The 13713-nt window shown below is 44.1% G+C and overlaps 1 protein-coding gene across 4 annotated transcripts in view; it reads right to left on the bottom strand.

The window, feature by feature from the left end:
* The window catches only part of USP34 (ubiquitin specific peptidase 34), an 82585-nt gene that overhangs the window by 15423 nt on the left and 53449 nt on the right, over positions 1–13713 (bottom strand). For 3 of the 4 annotated variants that reach the window (XM_076065017.1, XM_076065016.1, XM_076065014.1), the window contains exons 50-68: positions 12735–12897; positions 11292–11370; positions 11021–11074; positions 10729–10824; positions 10507–10571; positions 10154–10229; positions 9943–9990; positions 8593–8658; positions 7599–7679; positions 6827–6912; positions 5595–5763; positions 5317–5391; positions 4448–4617; positions 3721–3769; positions 3454–3558; positions 2826–2870; positions 2446–2550; positions 2089–2236; positions 314–948 (exon numbers count right to left, since the gene is read on the bottom strand). In XM_076065017.1, coding sequence (XP_075921132.1) covers positions 314–948; positions 2089–2236; positions 2446–2550; positions 2826–2870; positions 3454–3558; positions 3721–3769; positions 4448–4617; positions 5317–5391; positions 5595–5763; positions 6827–6912; positions 7599–7679; positions 8593–8658; positions 9943–9990; positions 10154–10229; positions 10507–10571; positions 10729–10824; positions 11021–11074; positions 11292–11370; positions 12735–12897 — 2315 coding nt within the window. The remainder of the gene's footprint in view (positions 1–313; positions 949–2088; positions 2237–2445; positions 2551–2825; positions 2871–3453; positions 3559–3720; positions 3770–4447; positions 4618–5316; positions 5392–5594; positions 5764–6826; positions 6913–7598; positions 7680–8592; positions 8659–9942; positions 9991–10153; positions 10230–10506; positions 10572–10728; positions 10825–11020; positions 11075–11291; positions 11371–12734; positions 12898–13713) is intronic. The other variant, XM_076065015.1, reaches the window with a different exon arrangement.

Genomic DNA, 13713 nt, shown 5'->3' on the forward strand with positions numbered 1-13713 from the left:
ATAAAAAAAGGATTAACCATGGGCGCTGTGTGTCTGGATTGGTACAAAGTATCTTAAGCAGTGCCAGTTTGGAAAAGTTTTCCCTTTCAACATCTCTCATTTAAAATGTTTAAGTCCCAGGCGGGCCCCTTCCGCTTGTGTGGGCTCAGCAGCAGCATTTTTATATAAATCTGTGCATATTAACAGAACAAAAGAAAAACAGCAACATTACACAACATATTCAGAAAGGCTTCCAAAGCACACTAAGTTTTGCATTGCAACAAAGTGACAAAACCAAATGGCAGACTGCCTAAATTCGAGGCCGGCGTCTCACCGAGGGGTACTGGTTGGCGTGCGGCGTCAGGTTCTTGAAGGCCCACTGGATGTTCTGGTGTGACGCGAGCTGGCGCGTGAAGGCAGACGACTGCTGGCAGCAGAGCCGCAGCAGGCCGTAGTAGGCGGGCAGCATGGCGCGGTTAAAGAGCACCACGTCCTGGTCGTCGTGGTCCGCCAGGATGTAGTTGAAGGCGATGTTGCGCGCCACCGATGTGCTCTGCACCACGAGGCGCGCGTTCTCGGGGCAGCCTACGCAGGCCGCGTGCCAGAAGGCGAGCAGCACCTGCTTGTTGTGATTGGTGGCGATGGCGGGCTCTGAGAGGCGCGGCTGGTAGATCGCCCACAGGTCTTGGAAGTACGGCGAGAACATGAGCTTCTCGGCGCGCGACACGAGGCAGTGCGACAGCAGGCCGAAGTAGGGCACGAGCTTTGTGGTGCCGTGGAGCTGCGCATCGGCGTAGGGGCGCGCGCACGGAAGCAGAGCCAGCAGCGCCTGGTAGACGCGGTGCAACACGCCCGTTGCTTCGGGACCCAACGGCATCTCACGGCCCGGCGTGGTGAGGGAGCGAGTTGAGCGGAACATCTGACGGAACGAGTTGCTGGGTATGAGCGACACCAGGAGGTAGGCGGCCGCTGAAGAACATGGGGGCGGCAGGGGGCAAACGGGAAAGGAGAGTCAGAACGAGAAAGGTTTGTGCACAATTTTGCAGCGGTCGTGGTGGTGGTAGCAGCGAGTCTGGAGCCACTTGGTAATCGGAGTATATTTTGTGGTATGCAAATTTTGTGCAAGAGGTTAGGCATGATATGATTTTCAGAAATTCAACGATTGGAATTCTCACGCCCATGATACACACCCAAAAGAAAACATAGTGAAAGCGAATAATCAAATAATACGTTATTTAAATGCATACCTACAAAGGGCAACGTACTTCAACAGGGATTACAGTTGGTAGGGCTATTTTAATCAACACAATAGACAGGAAAGACAAGTTCAAAGGGCTCGCTTAATGCACATGCATAATGTACGTTACCTCAGTAATCCCCCCCCCCCCCCGCCACATTGTGCAAGAGCGCAGAAGCGTGGGCAACACATCTATGCCTCTATATAAGGGATGAAACAGTAAGACTTCTCCACAAATCTGGCTGTCACCTGATGAAGCTAGTTGTAATTACTGGCTAAACATCGTACTCAGATTGTAAACGTTGTGGCTTGGCTCTCCAACACCGGTGTGCTGTACTAATTGGCCACGTTCTGTTTACGTGACAACCCTGACTAGTTGGCCGTGTCGGGTGGTGGCGGGTTTTAACGACACATTTATATATTTACGCGCTCTAATCCAAAAACCTCTATTATGGATAGTTATCTATATATGCAAACTATATGCAAATGTCACATCTAGTGCTATTAGTACCAAGAGGGAGGCAGAACATTTTTAAATGAAGGGACACTAAACTACAAGACTTGAATGAGATACTACCACATGACAAAAATGGGCATTTTCTTGAATCAAAGTGCAGCTCGAATTGTGAAATGTACGTAAGTCGCACAGCGTAGCGAATGTATAACATGCCTAGCACAAATAATATTATTTAACCTGTTAGGTTTCTGATCGCACAAAAAACATCCATAACCTGAACTCCACAAATACCACAGCAGGATCTCCAAGACACTGGCCGAGCGTCAGCGCTGCGTGTCTGTGTGTGTCTGTGTGTGTCTGTGTGTATCTGTGTGTGTCTGTGTGTGTCTGCATGTGTCTGTGTGCACGAGCTCACAGGTGCGGACGCGCGGGTAGTTATGCGCCAGCAGGAAGCGCTCAACCCAGCTGTCCATATTCTGCAGCACCCACGTGTGCGCGAGCTTGTTGCGTGGCGTCTGCATAGCCAGCCAGTCCAGGCACTGGGCAGGGTTATACTCGATCACCTGTTGCCGAGGATGAAGAGAGGGAGTGGGAGGGGAGAGGGTAGGGCGGCAGAGCTGAATTAAATGTTTATACGATGGCAACACCGAAGCCGAGTGAACAGGAACAGAGCAACAATCAATAGAGACCTGAAATCCGCAACAGAAAGTCACATCTTGGAGCAAGCATTAACACGTTACAAAAGTGATAGCAATAAAGTTGTTGTGCTCACCTCCCAGATGCGCTGCAGTATGTAGGTGGTGAATGGTGGCATGCCGGGTGGACCCGCCGCAAATTCCATGAGCATGGAGAGCAGCTTAAAGAATGGCTGGGCTGCCTGCACGCTCAACGCATGGCCCGCCGTCAGCACAACAACTGAACAAGGCGGTTTTTCACAACAGGAACTTCATAAGTACGTCTCATATTGGATCGCGAGCTGCCTCGAAGGCAGGTACTCACAGACGCTCGCCAACTGCCGGCATCAACCGAAACACGAAGGGCGACAAAACTATCCAATGCGCACCAATTGACAATAAGTGTGTCCAAACAATTCCATTAGCACGAGTTGTTTTTTTCAGCACAATAAGAGTAAACAAAGGTAATTAACTGTACCTCTGGACTGAGCTTTGCAATAGATGTAAACAGCATCGCGACGATCTGTGGGAGAAATGTATAAAGGCAGTTTTTGTAACGCAGCAATGTGCTACATATTAGCAATCTGTTTTTTTTCTTCTGGGCATTATCATCACGATAAGATGGCACCACCTTAGTCAGAAGCATGGATACACGACAACGATGTCCCTTATAGCCCTTACAGAGTGTTGGGGGAAAGTGCTGTTAGTGAGAACCAATGAAGGCCGGCACAGCACGAGGAGATGAGTGGCCAGCACCGCTCCCAATCGCCTTTGTCGTCAGTGGCGATGTTTACACATGGCACCAGGTACTCTATTAAGACTGAGTCGACCTAAGGGAGGCCCAAGACTGGTTCATATAACCATATTTGGTGTGGGCCGTGAACAGGAATCGGACTTGGTTCGCTGCGTTTATAGCTTAGCGCGCTAACCATTGCACCACCGCTCCCCGTGGACACAAAAACACAGACGCACGCACGCGTTGTGTAACATGAAGTAGCTGGAGTTAATTCCTAATGGCATACAGCCGCTCTAAAAAGGAATCACTTAAAATCCAGGAAAAACGCTGAGCACAAGGATGAAAGATAAACACAGCAAGGGGTACTCACGTGCTCGGCCAGACGGTTGCTGTAGCGGCAGAGGCTGAAGATGAGGTTGCAAGTCTGCTTGATGTTGATGCCATCTCGGATTTGCTGGAAGAGGAATGGGAAACCCTGGAAAGTATATTTTTTAAAGGATAGTGTTAAGAAGAAAATTATTGTAAGAGAATACGAATGTTTGTAGTGTGAAGATTGTCGATGCAAGATTGGTACAGTTTTAATCTTAAATTGTAGTGGGAATCAACTGTTAACTTTCCCTTTTTGAAGGGAACTTACTTTTCCTCCTGTAAGAGCTGCCATGTCACTCTGGGAAAGGGTCAAGTGCCTAAAAAGAAAATCAGCAATGTCGTTTAAAAACCAGTCCCACACAAAACCCATTGCAGTACAGAGCTCACCGCGCAATGCAATTTTAAAATCAACAAACAATACAAGGCATGTCTCTTCACTTGACATGCTGCTAGAACACACTCCCAATTGATTTAAAATCAAGGCTAAAATAATAAATACATGATTTGGAATATTAGAGAACATTTTGCATTCCCACAATGTTGGCCACGTGGTACAAAAAGTCACACTGTAAGAGATTGCAATCCCTGCGACAGATTGCCTGTAACCCTAAGTTCCCGAGGTCTGTGTGCTTAACTATCAACGATGGCAATCATTAGTGAACAATTGACAAATAAAGAATGATGCATTTCACTTGATCATACCCACACCAAAGAAAGTGTTATTGTGATCTGTAAAGTTATAGCACATCACTTAATTACCAATGTGAACAATGTGGTGTACACTTTGATGGTGTGATCATTAGAAAACTTTAAGAACATGACTGGTGACACAGATTGGCAGCTGAAGGGAGGATTTGCAGCCAATAGGACCACACAGAGGTGTAGTCATGAGAGATCAGCTCATGGGCAGAAGCGAAATGGGTTGTAGCATCTTAATTGAGCAGTGGCTAGACAATGCCATGACAATAATGATCATGGTGAAAGCCAATTCTCACCTCTCGGATCGCGACTGCTCGACGAGGTGAGCGATGAGTGTTATCATCTTTTCGAGGGCAGCAGGGCGGTACTTCTCTTCGGCGAGCGCCAGGATATCCTCTTCGGGCTCCTCCTCCTCGGCCTCCTCCTCCGACAGGGCTTCCCCTGCCGCCTGTGGCTGGGGTTGGGGCTGCCCAATGCAGGGAAGACAGGAACAAGCAGCAGAAGAATTGGCAGCATGACCAAAATCTCCAATTTACTATCCTAATTTTTTTACTTTCAGTGCGCTTAGCAAAAATGAATTTTCGTCCAAGACAATCGCAAAACTAAATTCACAATAAACAAATTATCCACAGAGCACGTTAAATAAAAGGTACACACTCTTAGTGTCGCAACCACCGCCCGCGTAAGTTCACTGGAAAAAACATAGCACCAAGTTGAGGCCGTGGCAAGAAGGAAACCACCGGAAATGGAAAAGCAAAGCAAAAAAAGCAGGGAAAAAAAGGAAATAAACAAGAGGGGGGGAAAAAGAAAGGGTGTGTCTGTGTGTGGGGGCAGTGGAAATCAAGTGCTTCTCATACAAGACCTGTCTGCTCAAAACAAAGTCACTGCACAAATCTTATTCATGCGACATATGTTGCCATTCTCTCAACCCGAGAACGCGCAAAAGGAGCACAAGAAATTTGAGATGTCTAACCCACATCCATTTGTCTTAGAAAAATAAATACTGCATCAATCAGCCTTGAAGGAATGCCTATTTTTAAAATCAGTTTATTTTGCAATACTCTGTTTGAAAATTGTTTAAAACATCCGTGTTTATTATTTTGTTACTGTATTTGACGTACACTGCACAACCTCTTTGGGCAAAGCACAACTTCAGTGACCTTACATTTTCAGGGACCTTGGTCCCCATGTAGAAGTGCACCATTGTGGAGATGGCTTGCACGGACAACAGGAACTGGCGCTAAAAGAAATAAGACAATACAAAGAAATGCAAGTTCAAGTTTTCTCCTAAACGAACGATTCATCACTACTCATCAACACGAACGCACCGGCACATTCATATATTCCAACACCACAACAATTTCTAGAACTAGGAAAGAGAACACTTATAGATTCCAGGTCCGAAACCACACGAGGGATTGCATGGCAGGTTGTAGGCCTTGCCTCCTCCTCGCCCATCTTAATGAAGTCGCAGAAGAAGGCGAAGTATTCGGTGAGGTGGCGGCTATGCGGCTTTACGCCGTGCTCCATGACGGCCAGCAATGTCTTCACGAAGCGCGTGACGCACGATCGCAGGCCCAACTCCTCCAGCGGAATGAGGGCATCGTCCGGGCTGAAGGGGCAGTGTAAGACACGGGAATAGGGGGACAGCACATGTTGCAATGTGGGAAGGAGTCGGGGTGGGGAAAGAGGGTTGTGGGGAATGTGGGAACGTCAATTAACAATTACTGATATTCGCATGAAGACGTAGGATAATCTACATCATTAGACCTCCTTTGCCAGTACCAAAATGTAATAGGGTTTTTCCCCTTTTTTCTGGCAACAAAACTGAAACCTTTTTACTAGGATTCATGTCTGCATTAACCACAATACCTGCAGTCAACATGCAAACAAAAAACATACGTCATCTGGTCGAGCACCAATTGGGTCGAGGCTCAAAAGAAAGCCGTCCCGTGGTGTGGACCAATCTGTTTCAAGGACAATGCATATATTATTATAGTATGTTTTTTATATTCTTAGTTCTTTCGGTAAAGTCACGTTGAAGGGAAAAGGTGTTTGTGTTATGGTCGAAACGTCGTGAGAATTTTTATTGTTTTATATATATTTTATTATTTTGTTGTTTCCCTTCAACGTGACTTTACCAAAAGAACTAAGAATATGAATTACTGCAGTCACGAAAGCTTTAAATCAAAAGTATGTTTTTTGTTTGCATTTTGACTGCAGGTATTGTGGTTAATGCAGACATGAATCCTTGTAAAAAAGTTTCAGTTTTGTTGCCAGAAAAAAGGGGAAAATCATATTATTACATAGGATAATTATAATCGAATTATTAAAATCAAAATTTAGTTGAGTAACTCATTGTATATAATACAGAACTGTTTCTCCTTAACAGGCACTAATGGCATCGTGTACTCCGATATGTGTCCTGTCTCTACTACAACAGAAAACCAATTATACCCTAAAAATTTATTTAATCTGTCATGTGTAGCGTATTTCGACTCGGGTGTATTTGACAAAAAACGTGGACATTTGTATCCTGTTTGTGAGTAGAGTAAGATTATTTGAAGGACATGCACATTTTTTCTAAGAATTTAGATTTAATAAATTGCACTTATGTCCAACTATTTTTTTCCGGGAAACTCAGTAAAGGGACAGCGAGAGGGTTGGGTGCGCACCCATTGTCCGACACGGGCTGCAGGTAGAGGTGGGCATGCGTGGGCCGCAGCTGCTGGATGACGTGGATGCAGAGGCGCTGGAACATCTGCGCGGACGAGGGGGCCCCACGCCATCCGTCATTGGCACCCGAACACGAGACGAAAATAACGAGGGCCAAAAGGGGTGGGCGCCCTCTCTCAGCAAACATCTCTCCAGCGGAAAAACACAGCTCGCAGTGCAAGTTTACAAAACGTGTCGTGTGATTTTAACACAAAAAATCTCATTCAGATGCAGCAGCACAAGAACAACGCAAACGTGGTGGTGGCTTTAAATGAATGCGTGAAAAAGTTTTCGTAAGAACAAAAATAACCAATGAATGATTTAGAATTCAAATAACTTTCTTGTCAATGTTTTGTTACAAATACAGAACTGTAACTTGAATTTCTTAGAGAAAATATTCTCCCTTAATGTACCTAGTGAGGGTCACATGACAAAACAAGACATAAGGGTCTTTTCAGAGTGCTTGCGTCATAGGATTTCCATTACGTACGGTATTTTTAAATTAATGATTTAAACACGCGACAGAAAGGTTAGCCTACTGTTGCATGACCTACATTCTCTCAGTTAGCCAAACAGGACAACAATAACAAGCATAATGAAAAGAGGTACCCTCGCTTGCCCAATGGGGTAAACCTTGCTAGGCGTTTTAATGCCAAGAACAGCATGGGGTGGGGCGTGAGACATACAGAAGCATTGCAATGAGCTACACTGTAGAAAAAGAAACATTGTTACCTGTCTTACAATTTGATTGGGGCATTTAATCAGGATCTGCATCGGCCACCAGTCGTCGTCAGCCATTTGGTCCAAAAACCACTAGACAAAGTATAGAGAGAAACACAAGGTGTTAGATGCACATGTGTATACACACTCAATTGCACTGACAGACAAAACAGCCAGGTAAAATAGAGATTTTACCATTAAGAACAGGATAACTGGTTGTGTATGGATGGAAACAAATCTTGAATCTAGCCTCCTAGAATAATGCTGCATTAGATAAAAAAACATTATTGCTATTACCCAACAGTTGCCACTAAACGGATTGCAGGGGACCCCATGGAAATTACTTACTCGTCACACTGGATTAATCCACTGTTGGAACTATAATGAAATTAATTAATACTACAATTACACCCTTGATTAGCTGTTCGATTATTCACGTACATTTTCCAACGTTCAGTAAAAAATGCGGCCCGGTAAAAAATAGGAGCACTCCTGAAGGCAACAACGACCAAAATAACGCACTGTCCATGAGAACGAAACTACAATGCATACAAAGTAGGCATGGACCGTGTTTCGTCTCTTAGAATCTCCATTCTGCCATCTCTGTCCTCGTTTAAACTATTAAAATCACGAACGTTTAGGTGTGAATGTAATTTAAGAATATAACTGCTATGATGAAGTTTATTTTTTAAATTTGTAATTGTGGAATACTTTTGTTGTCGTCTGTCGGCCGAGTTGCCTTTGAAAAAGGCCTTCTTATGCTCAATGTGCTTTACTCAGTGGGAAATAAACCTCCGATTCTTCTGATTCTGATATTATTATCAAGTGTTTCGCCACCACTTCAGAATCAGAAATTAGACATTCCGGGAAATCTGGTAGACGCACCACCCACCCACCTGACCAATGAACAATAATTGGTAAGCCGATGGTTAGGCACCAAGAGGCACTGAACAACTACCTCCTGCCCCCCCACATGATGGGACGCACAGCTGAGGTCAAGGCCCACCTCGCACGCGGCCTGGCTGTTATTGAACTGCTTGGTCAGGAGTTCGATCCACTGGAGCATGGTGGGCTGTGAAGAAAAAACAAACGGGATTTTTTACAAAGCATTATAACTATCAAAAGCTAACCATCGGTGTCCTGGATTCTCAATGATTTTCAAATTTAATGATTAACAGTTAAGAACGGAAGAACGCTGGCAAACAGTGGAACAATGCAGACGTTTAGAATAAACACCTCTCATTCGAGACCCAAACATCGCACCTCCTGGCTTTGACATTCCTCAAAGATACAGTATTAACCATCAATCGCATCAAAACATCAATAGGTCCCATTTCCACATATCCTTCACAAATGGTAAATTGATGAAAAGCCACAGATTGTGGCAATGGAATCCAAACAGAGGAATAATTTAACTACACAAACTCTCTCCTGCAGCCCTCTTGTGGCAAGCAGACCATCATTGGCATTTAGCTCCTGAACATAATTCCATATGCAAGAGAACAGCGATTTAAAATGTTTGTCTTTGGCTAATTTTAAGATGGATCACTGTAAATTCAGGGCCCCAATGAGCAGGAGATACGTGGCATGCAACAAACCATCGATCCGTGAATCGATAGGGATTCTTATGCTCACGATACATGCATCAAATTGTGCGAGTACGAATCAATTATTTTCTGTCGTATACATTGTACGTAATCAGATTTAAGCAGCCATTAGAGGTGCTACATTCGCCAGTATTAAAGCTAAACACTCATTTTAAAAACATGACAAACGCAAGGGGGTGAATCGTTACATGTGGAGTAGATATCCAAATGCAGGAGCCACGGACGAAATGTTATAGTCCTGCAAAGTTAGACTCAACAGGAGCAAATTAATTTTGGCCACGTTGTACAATCTAGATGTATATACAAACCAAAGATCCCCCCCCCCCCGTATAGCCTTAACAGACGATTGGGGCAAGTGCTGTTCACGAGCACCTAGGAAGGCCGGCACGGCACACAAGGGGGTGGGTGGCCAACGCCACGCCCGGCTGCCTTTGTCTCTCCCTAGTGGCGATGTTTACACACCGCACCAGGTACTCATGTGAGGCTGAGTCGACCTAGGGGAGGCCCAGGGCCAGTAAAGATAATTGTCACTGGTGTTGGCCGTGAGCGGGAATCGAACTTTGGTTGCCAGGTTCGTAGCGCAACGTGCTAACCGCTACACTACACATACACACAATTTATATCTACATGCAGCTGCAGCTCTTAAACACTGCACTAACCCTCATTCACATGCTGCCAACCCGATAAGATGCATTGGTGTAATTTTTGACAAGCCTTTAAGGAAGTGTTTGTATCTTGAAAACCTTTACCTTTTCCTTCGAGTGGATGAATGTTTCCAGCACAAAGGAGGTGCTCAGCTGCAAAACAAACACACACTCAGAAACATGAAATAATACACATGCTACCAAAGAACGTGACCAAAATTATAAATGTATGAATCACAAACCGAATCTGCCATTCATGGGATAGGCCACGTACAGCGCTGTGTTGCACATACACGCACACACACTGCAGGTGCACCTTGGCAGTCATGAGGGTGACAGCCTTGGGGTCGGGCAGAGTGCTTGGGATGTAGCTGCACAGCTGCCACATGAATCTGTCCCACAGACCATACAACACAGAGCAACACAAGCTCATGTTTAATATTCAATTCAAGGAGCACAATGCATTTATCATTTTCAAAAAATCCTGATTCTACATGGATTGAAACAAACTTTTTTAAGGACAATCCACCTTTGTGCAGTATATTTATGTAATTCATCGTAAGAATGTAGAACTTCTTTCGCACCGCATGTAGCCAACCATGCTAATCGGAGGTTCATCATTGCGAAAGTGATAACCCTGGGCTAATGAGAATATTTTTTTTTTCCTACCCGAAGTAGGTGTGCTCAAAGATGTTCTTATCTTGGAGGAACTGCATGTTGTCGTGCCAGATCCACTGTAAGCGACACACAAATGCAACTCAGCCGACTTGCCTTCAACATGATGAAATGCTCACAGGTTCACACACATTTACAATGTGCAATAGCTTTTTGATGAATAAACGAGTGTGCGTGCCGTTTGCAGCAGACGTAACAGCGGGGTATACTTCGGACCTCGAGAAGCTCAGGGGGAATATCAAAGGTGGACTCCTTGCCCACATCCTCACTCGATTCTACCCGCTTGTAGAACAGCATGTAGGCACTGTGTGTCTGCAAGGGAAAAGTGTCGGCCACGCGCGTTACTTGTTTACGGCAGTGCCCATTGCTTTGAGGGATGAGATGCTTCAACATCTCACTCCAAATTTACACTTTAGTAAAATGTTACAATTGTTGAATAACGTGCAAAACTGAGCTCAGGCACACACACAAAGCTTAACAAATGCTTTGAAGTAGACATAACACGAACCTTTTCAAATGAGAAGTCCATAAATTTGTCGGTAACAGAGTCGTATGTTTTAGTCTGAAACACAAGAAGCAATGTGGAGATTTAAACAAATAAACAATGGCAAATCCTCATGTTTAACACTCTAGAATTTCATATTTTACTTGAATGAATGCTGCTTATTGGTATTTTGCAGAGTAATACTTAAGAAATGGTAAAACTCATCAGTTACAATGCAGCGAGTTGTGTTTGTTAAACGATCAGAGAGGGCTTCGGTATTTGTTGAAAAAGATACCGTCATCTCTCCCCCGAAACACTCGGAAGCCAGCTGTGTTGAGTCAAAGGGCTTCACTTCTGCATCATTGAACAGATACCTTGAGGAGGAAGGACAAATATCAACGTTGTAATACAGTTGTTTGCATGCGGTATAGTCGTCAAAACCAATACATTATTTACAGTGTTATTCTTTGGGACTAGGCAAGTAATGAGGCATTGATTCATCAATTCAAACTGATTCTTAGGCTGATGATATATGCATAGAACTGTGCAAGTGAAAATCAATTACGTTCATGCAAACTACATGTGCATGTTAGAAATACACGAATGAAGTGGACAAACCAGTTAAAAACAATACAAACGAGATGGTAAGAACATGACAAGAAATCAGTCAATTCTTCAATAGAACTGAGACCATGTATATTGGGATGATTAATCGAATTACTGCTGGGTGAATCCTTAAGTCCCTAAAAAACATATATTACTTCTTAAAAATGGACATTCCACTATCAACATTTGGAGAATATATTATTCAGCATGCATGACATTCTTAACTATTTAAGCAAAGTCTAATGATGGTCAGTAGCTGGCCTTTGCTGCCAAGCCTTTAGCATTGGCGAGACTTACAAATGTTAAAATATGCATCGATGTGGATTATTTTATTACACCCAATCGTCAAAGCCTATATTCTTACAATATTCTAGGCAATGTAAATGCCTTAATCGTATGAGCTGTATTTTGAACACTTTGCTTTCACGTGGTGGATTATAAACAAGTGCTTGTGGGGAGAGGAACGAGCCAGGTCGCGAGGACTCTAGCGACGTCTGACCAGAGATCTCCCCTGGAATGTGCTCTGGGGAGAGGCATGGGACAACACTGGGTAAGGCCACAAGGGCACCACAGGCTGCAAGAGAAGTGCCACCTCCCGCCACCTTGATGTCACACGTATACACTGCAGCCTGCGAAGGCGCAATTTCTTTTTGTTCAAACCGCATAGTTCCACAACTGATAAGCTACTTCGTTGAGCTTTCATTCGTGGCCAGGTCGCTTCTAAATAAGATCCTAATAGCTCAGTGGGGTTTACCTAGTATTGTATTTTTGTGGATTTGCTTACATTTCCTACACTTTGCACTCCTTCCGTGTATTAGTATTGTTTGTTGTTGTAATGTTCTGACACACACTTATTGGACATCTATGAACGAACTTTATAGCTCATCGGATTCCTCCAGTATAAATAAATATTCTGATTCCGATTCTAACTCCTCTAAGAGTTATTTTTATTCTTTGGTTCTTTCGGTAAAGTGACAAATAAAATAAAATAATAATAGAATACGACGTTTCGATTGCAACACAAGAGTCATAACATGAGCGGCATGACTCTAATGGAATAACAATAACGACGAATTAATAAAAACGTCCAGAGAACCTCAAGTGCACTGTGGGCTGTGGCTGGTGTGCTCACCACTTGTTGTTGCGGTAGGCTGCTGGGTTGATGATGTCTCGGATGAAGCTGTAGTAATGGCCGCCATCCGCGGTGCCTGTGTGGACCGTCACGCCGATGAGGTCGTACTCGTAACTCTCCTCCGCCTTGGCCACGCCGCCCGCCCCCTCCTCCACCTTCAAGCCTGTGCGGCACAAGACACAAGAGTTGCACACAACACATGCGGCATTCATACTGCACAGGCTGTGGCTTAAGCGTTTGAAATTGGACATAGGAGCAATAGAAACAAAATTTAATTAAACGACCAACGATAACAATTACTTCATCTCACCCGCCCCCATATTTTTGAACACAGGAATTAAGTGAGCATCGCAAAATTGTTTTCTCCAAGGTGAATCTTTGTCCTCGAGATAATGTTTAATGGTCCAAGTGCCCTGGATACAAATTAACAATAATATTGCAAGTGTTAATGGATGAGACCAGACTTCTATGATGCCTCAAACAAGTGGCAGCATCAACTTGCAGATGTTTTCTCTACATTTGGTAAAGGTGTCTCAGAGCTCTGAAAAGTGTGGTGATTACAAAAAAAGTATTTTAAGAATGCACCGTGCGTATTTTCCCCTCCTGTCAGCCGAATTGCGACAATCGACTTGAATTAATGCTTTCCATCCTTGCCTGTCCTTCACCAGCTATGTTCCTTTAGTCACTCACCTCTTCTGTTCAACAACATTCTTTATTACATCAATCCAGCTCATCCTCTCTCTCCGGTTCCTTGTAGCTGAGTATGGATCGCTGTTTGTTGTATCCTTTCTCTATCAATTCACAAATCATGTCGACAACCTTCTTGATTTCTATCTTGCATTATCTGCACAAGTGCCATCTCTCTTGAACCCCTTTTTATATTTTCTTACTGCAGAGCACTTAAAAGTGAACATAGCAGACAAGTAAAGACCGGAGAAAAGTCTACACCGGGGAAAACTCTACGCAGGGCAGTGTCCGA

This window comes from Petromyzon marinus, chromosome 6, assembly GCF_048934315.1.
Source record: "Petromyzon marinus isolate PM22_M1 ecotype Great Lakes invasive population chromosome 6, UKy_Petmar_22M1.pri1.0, whole genome shotgun sequence".
Taxonomy (NCBI): Eukaryota; Metazoa; Chordata; class Hyperoartia; order Petromyzontiformes; family Petromyzontidae; genus Petromyzon; species Petromyzon marinus.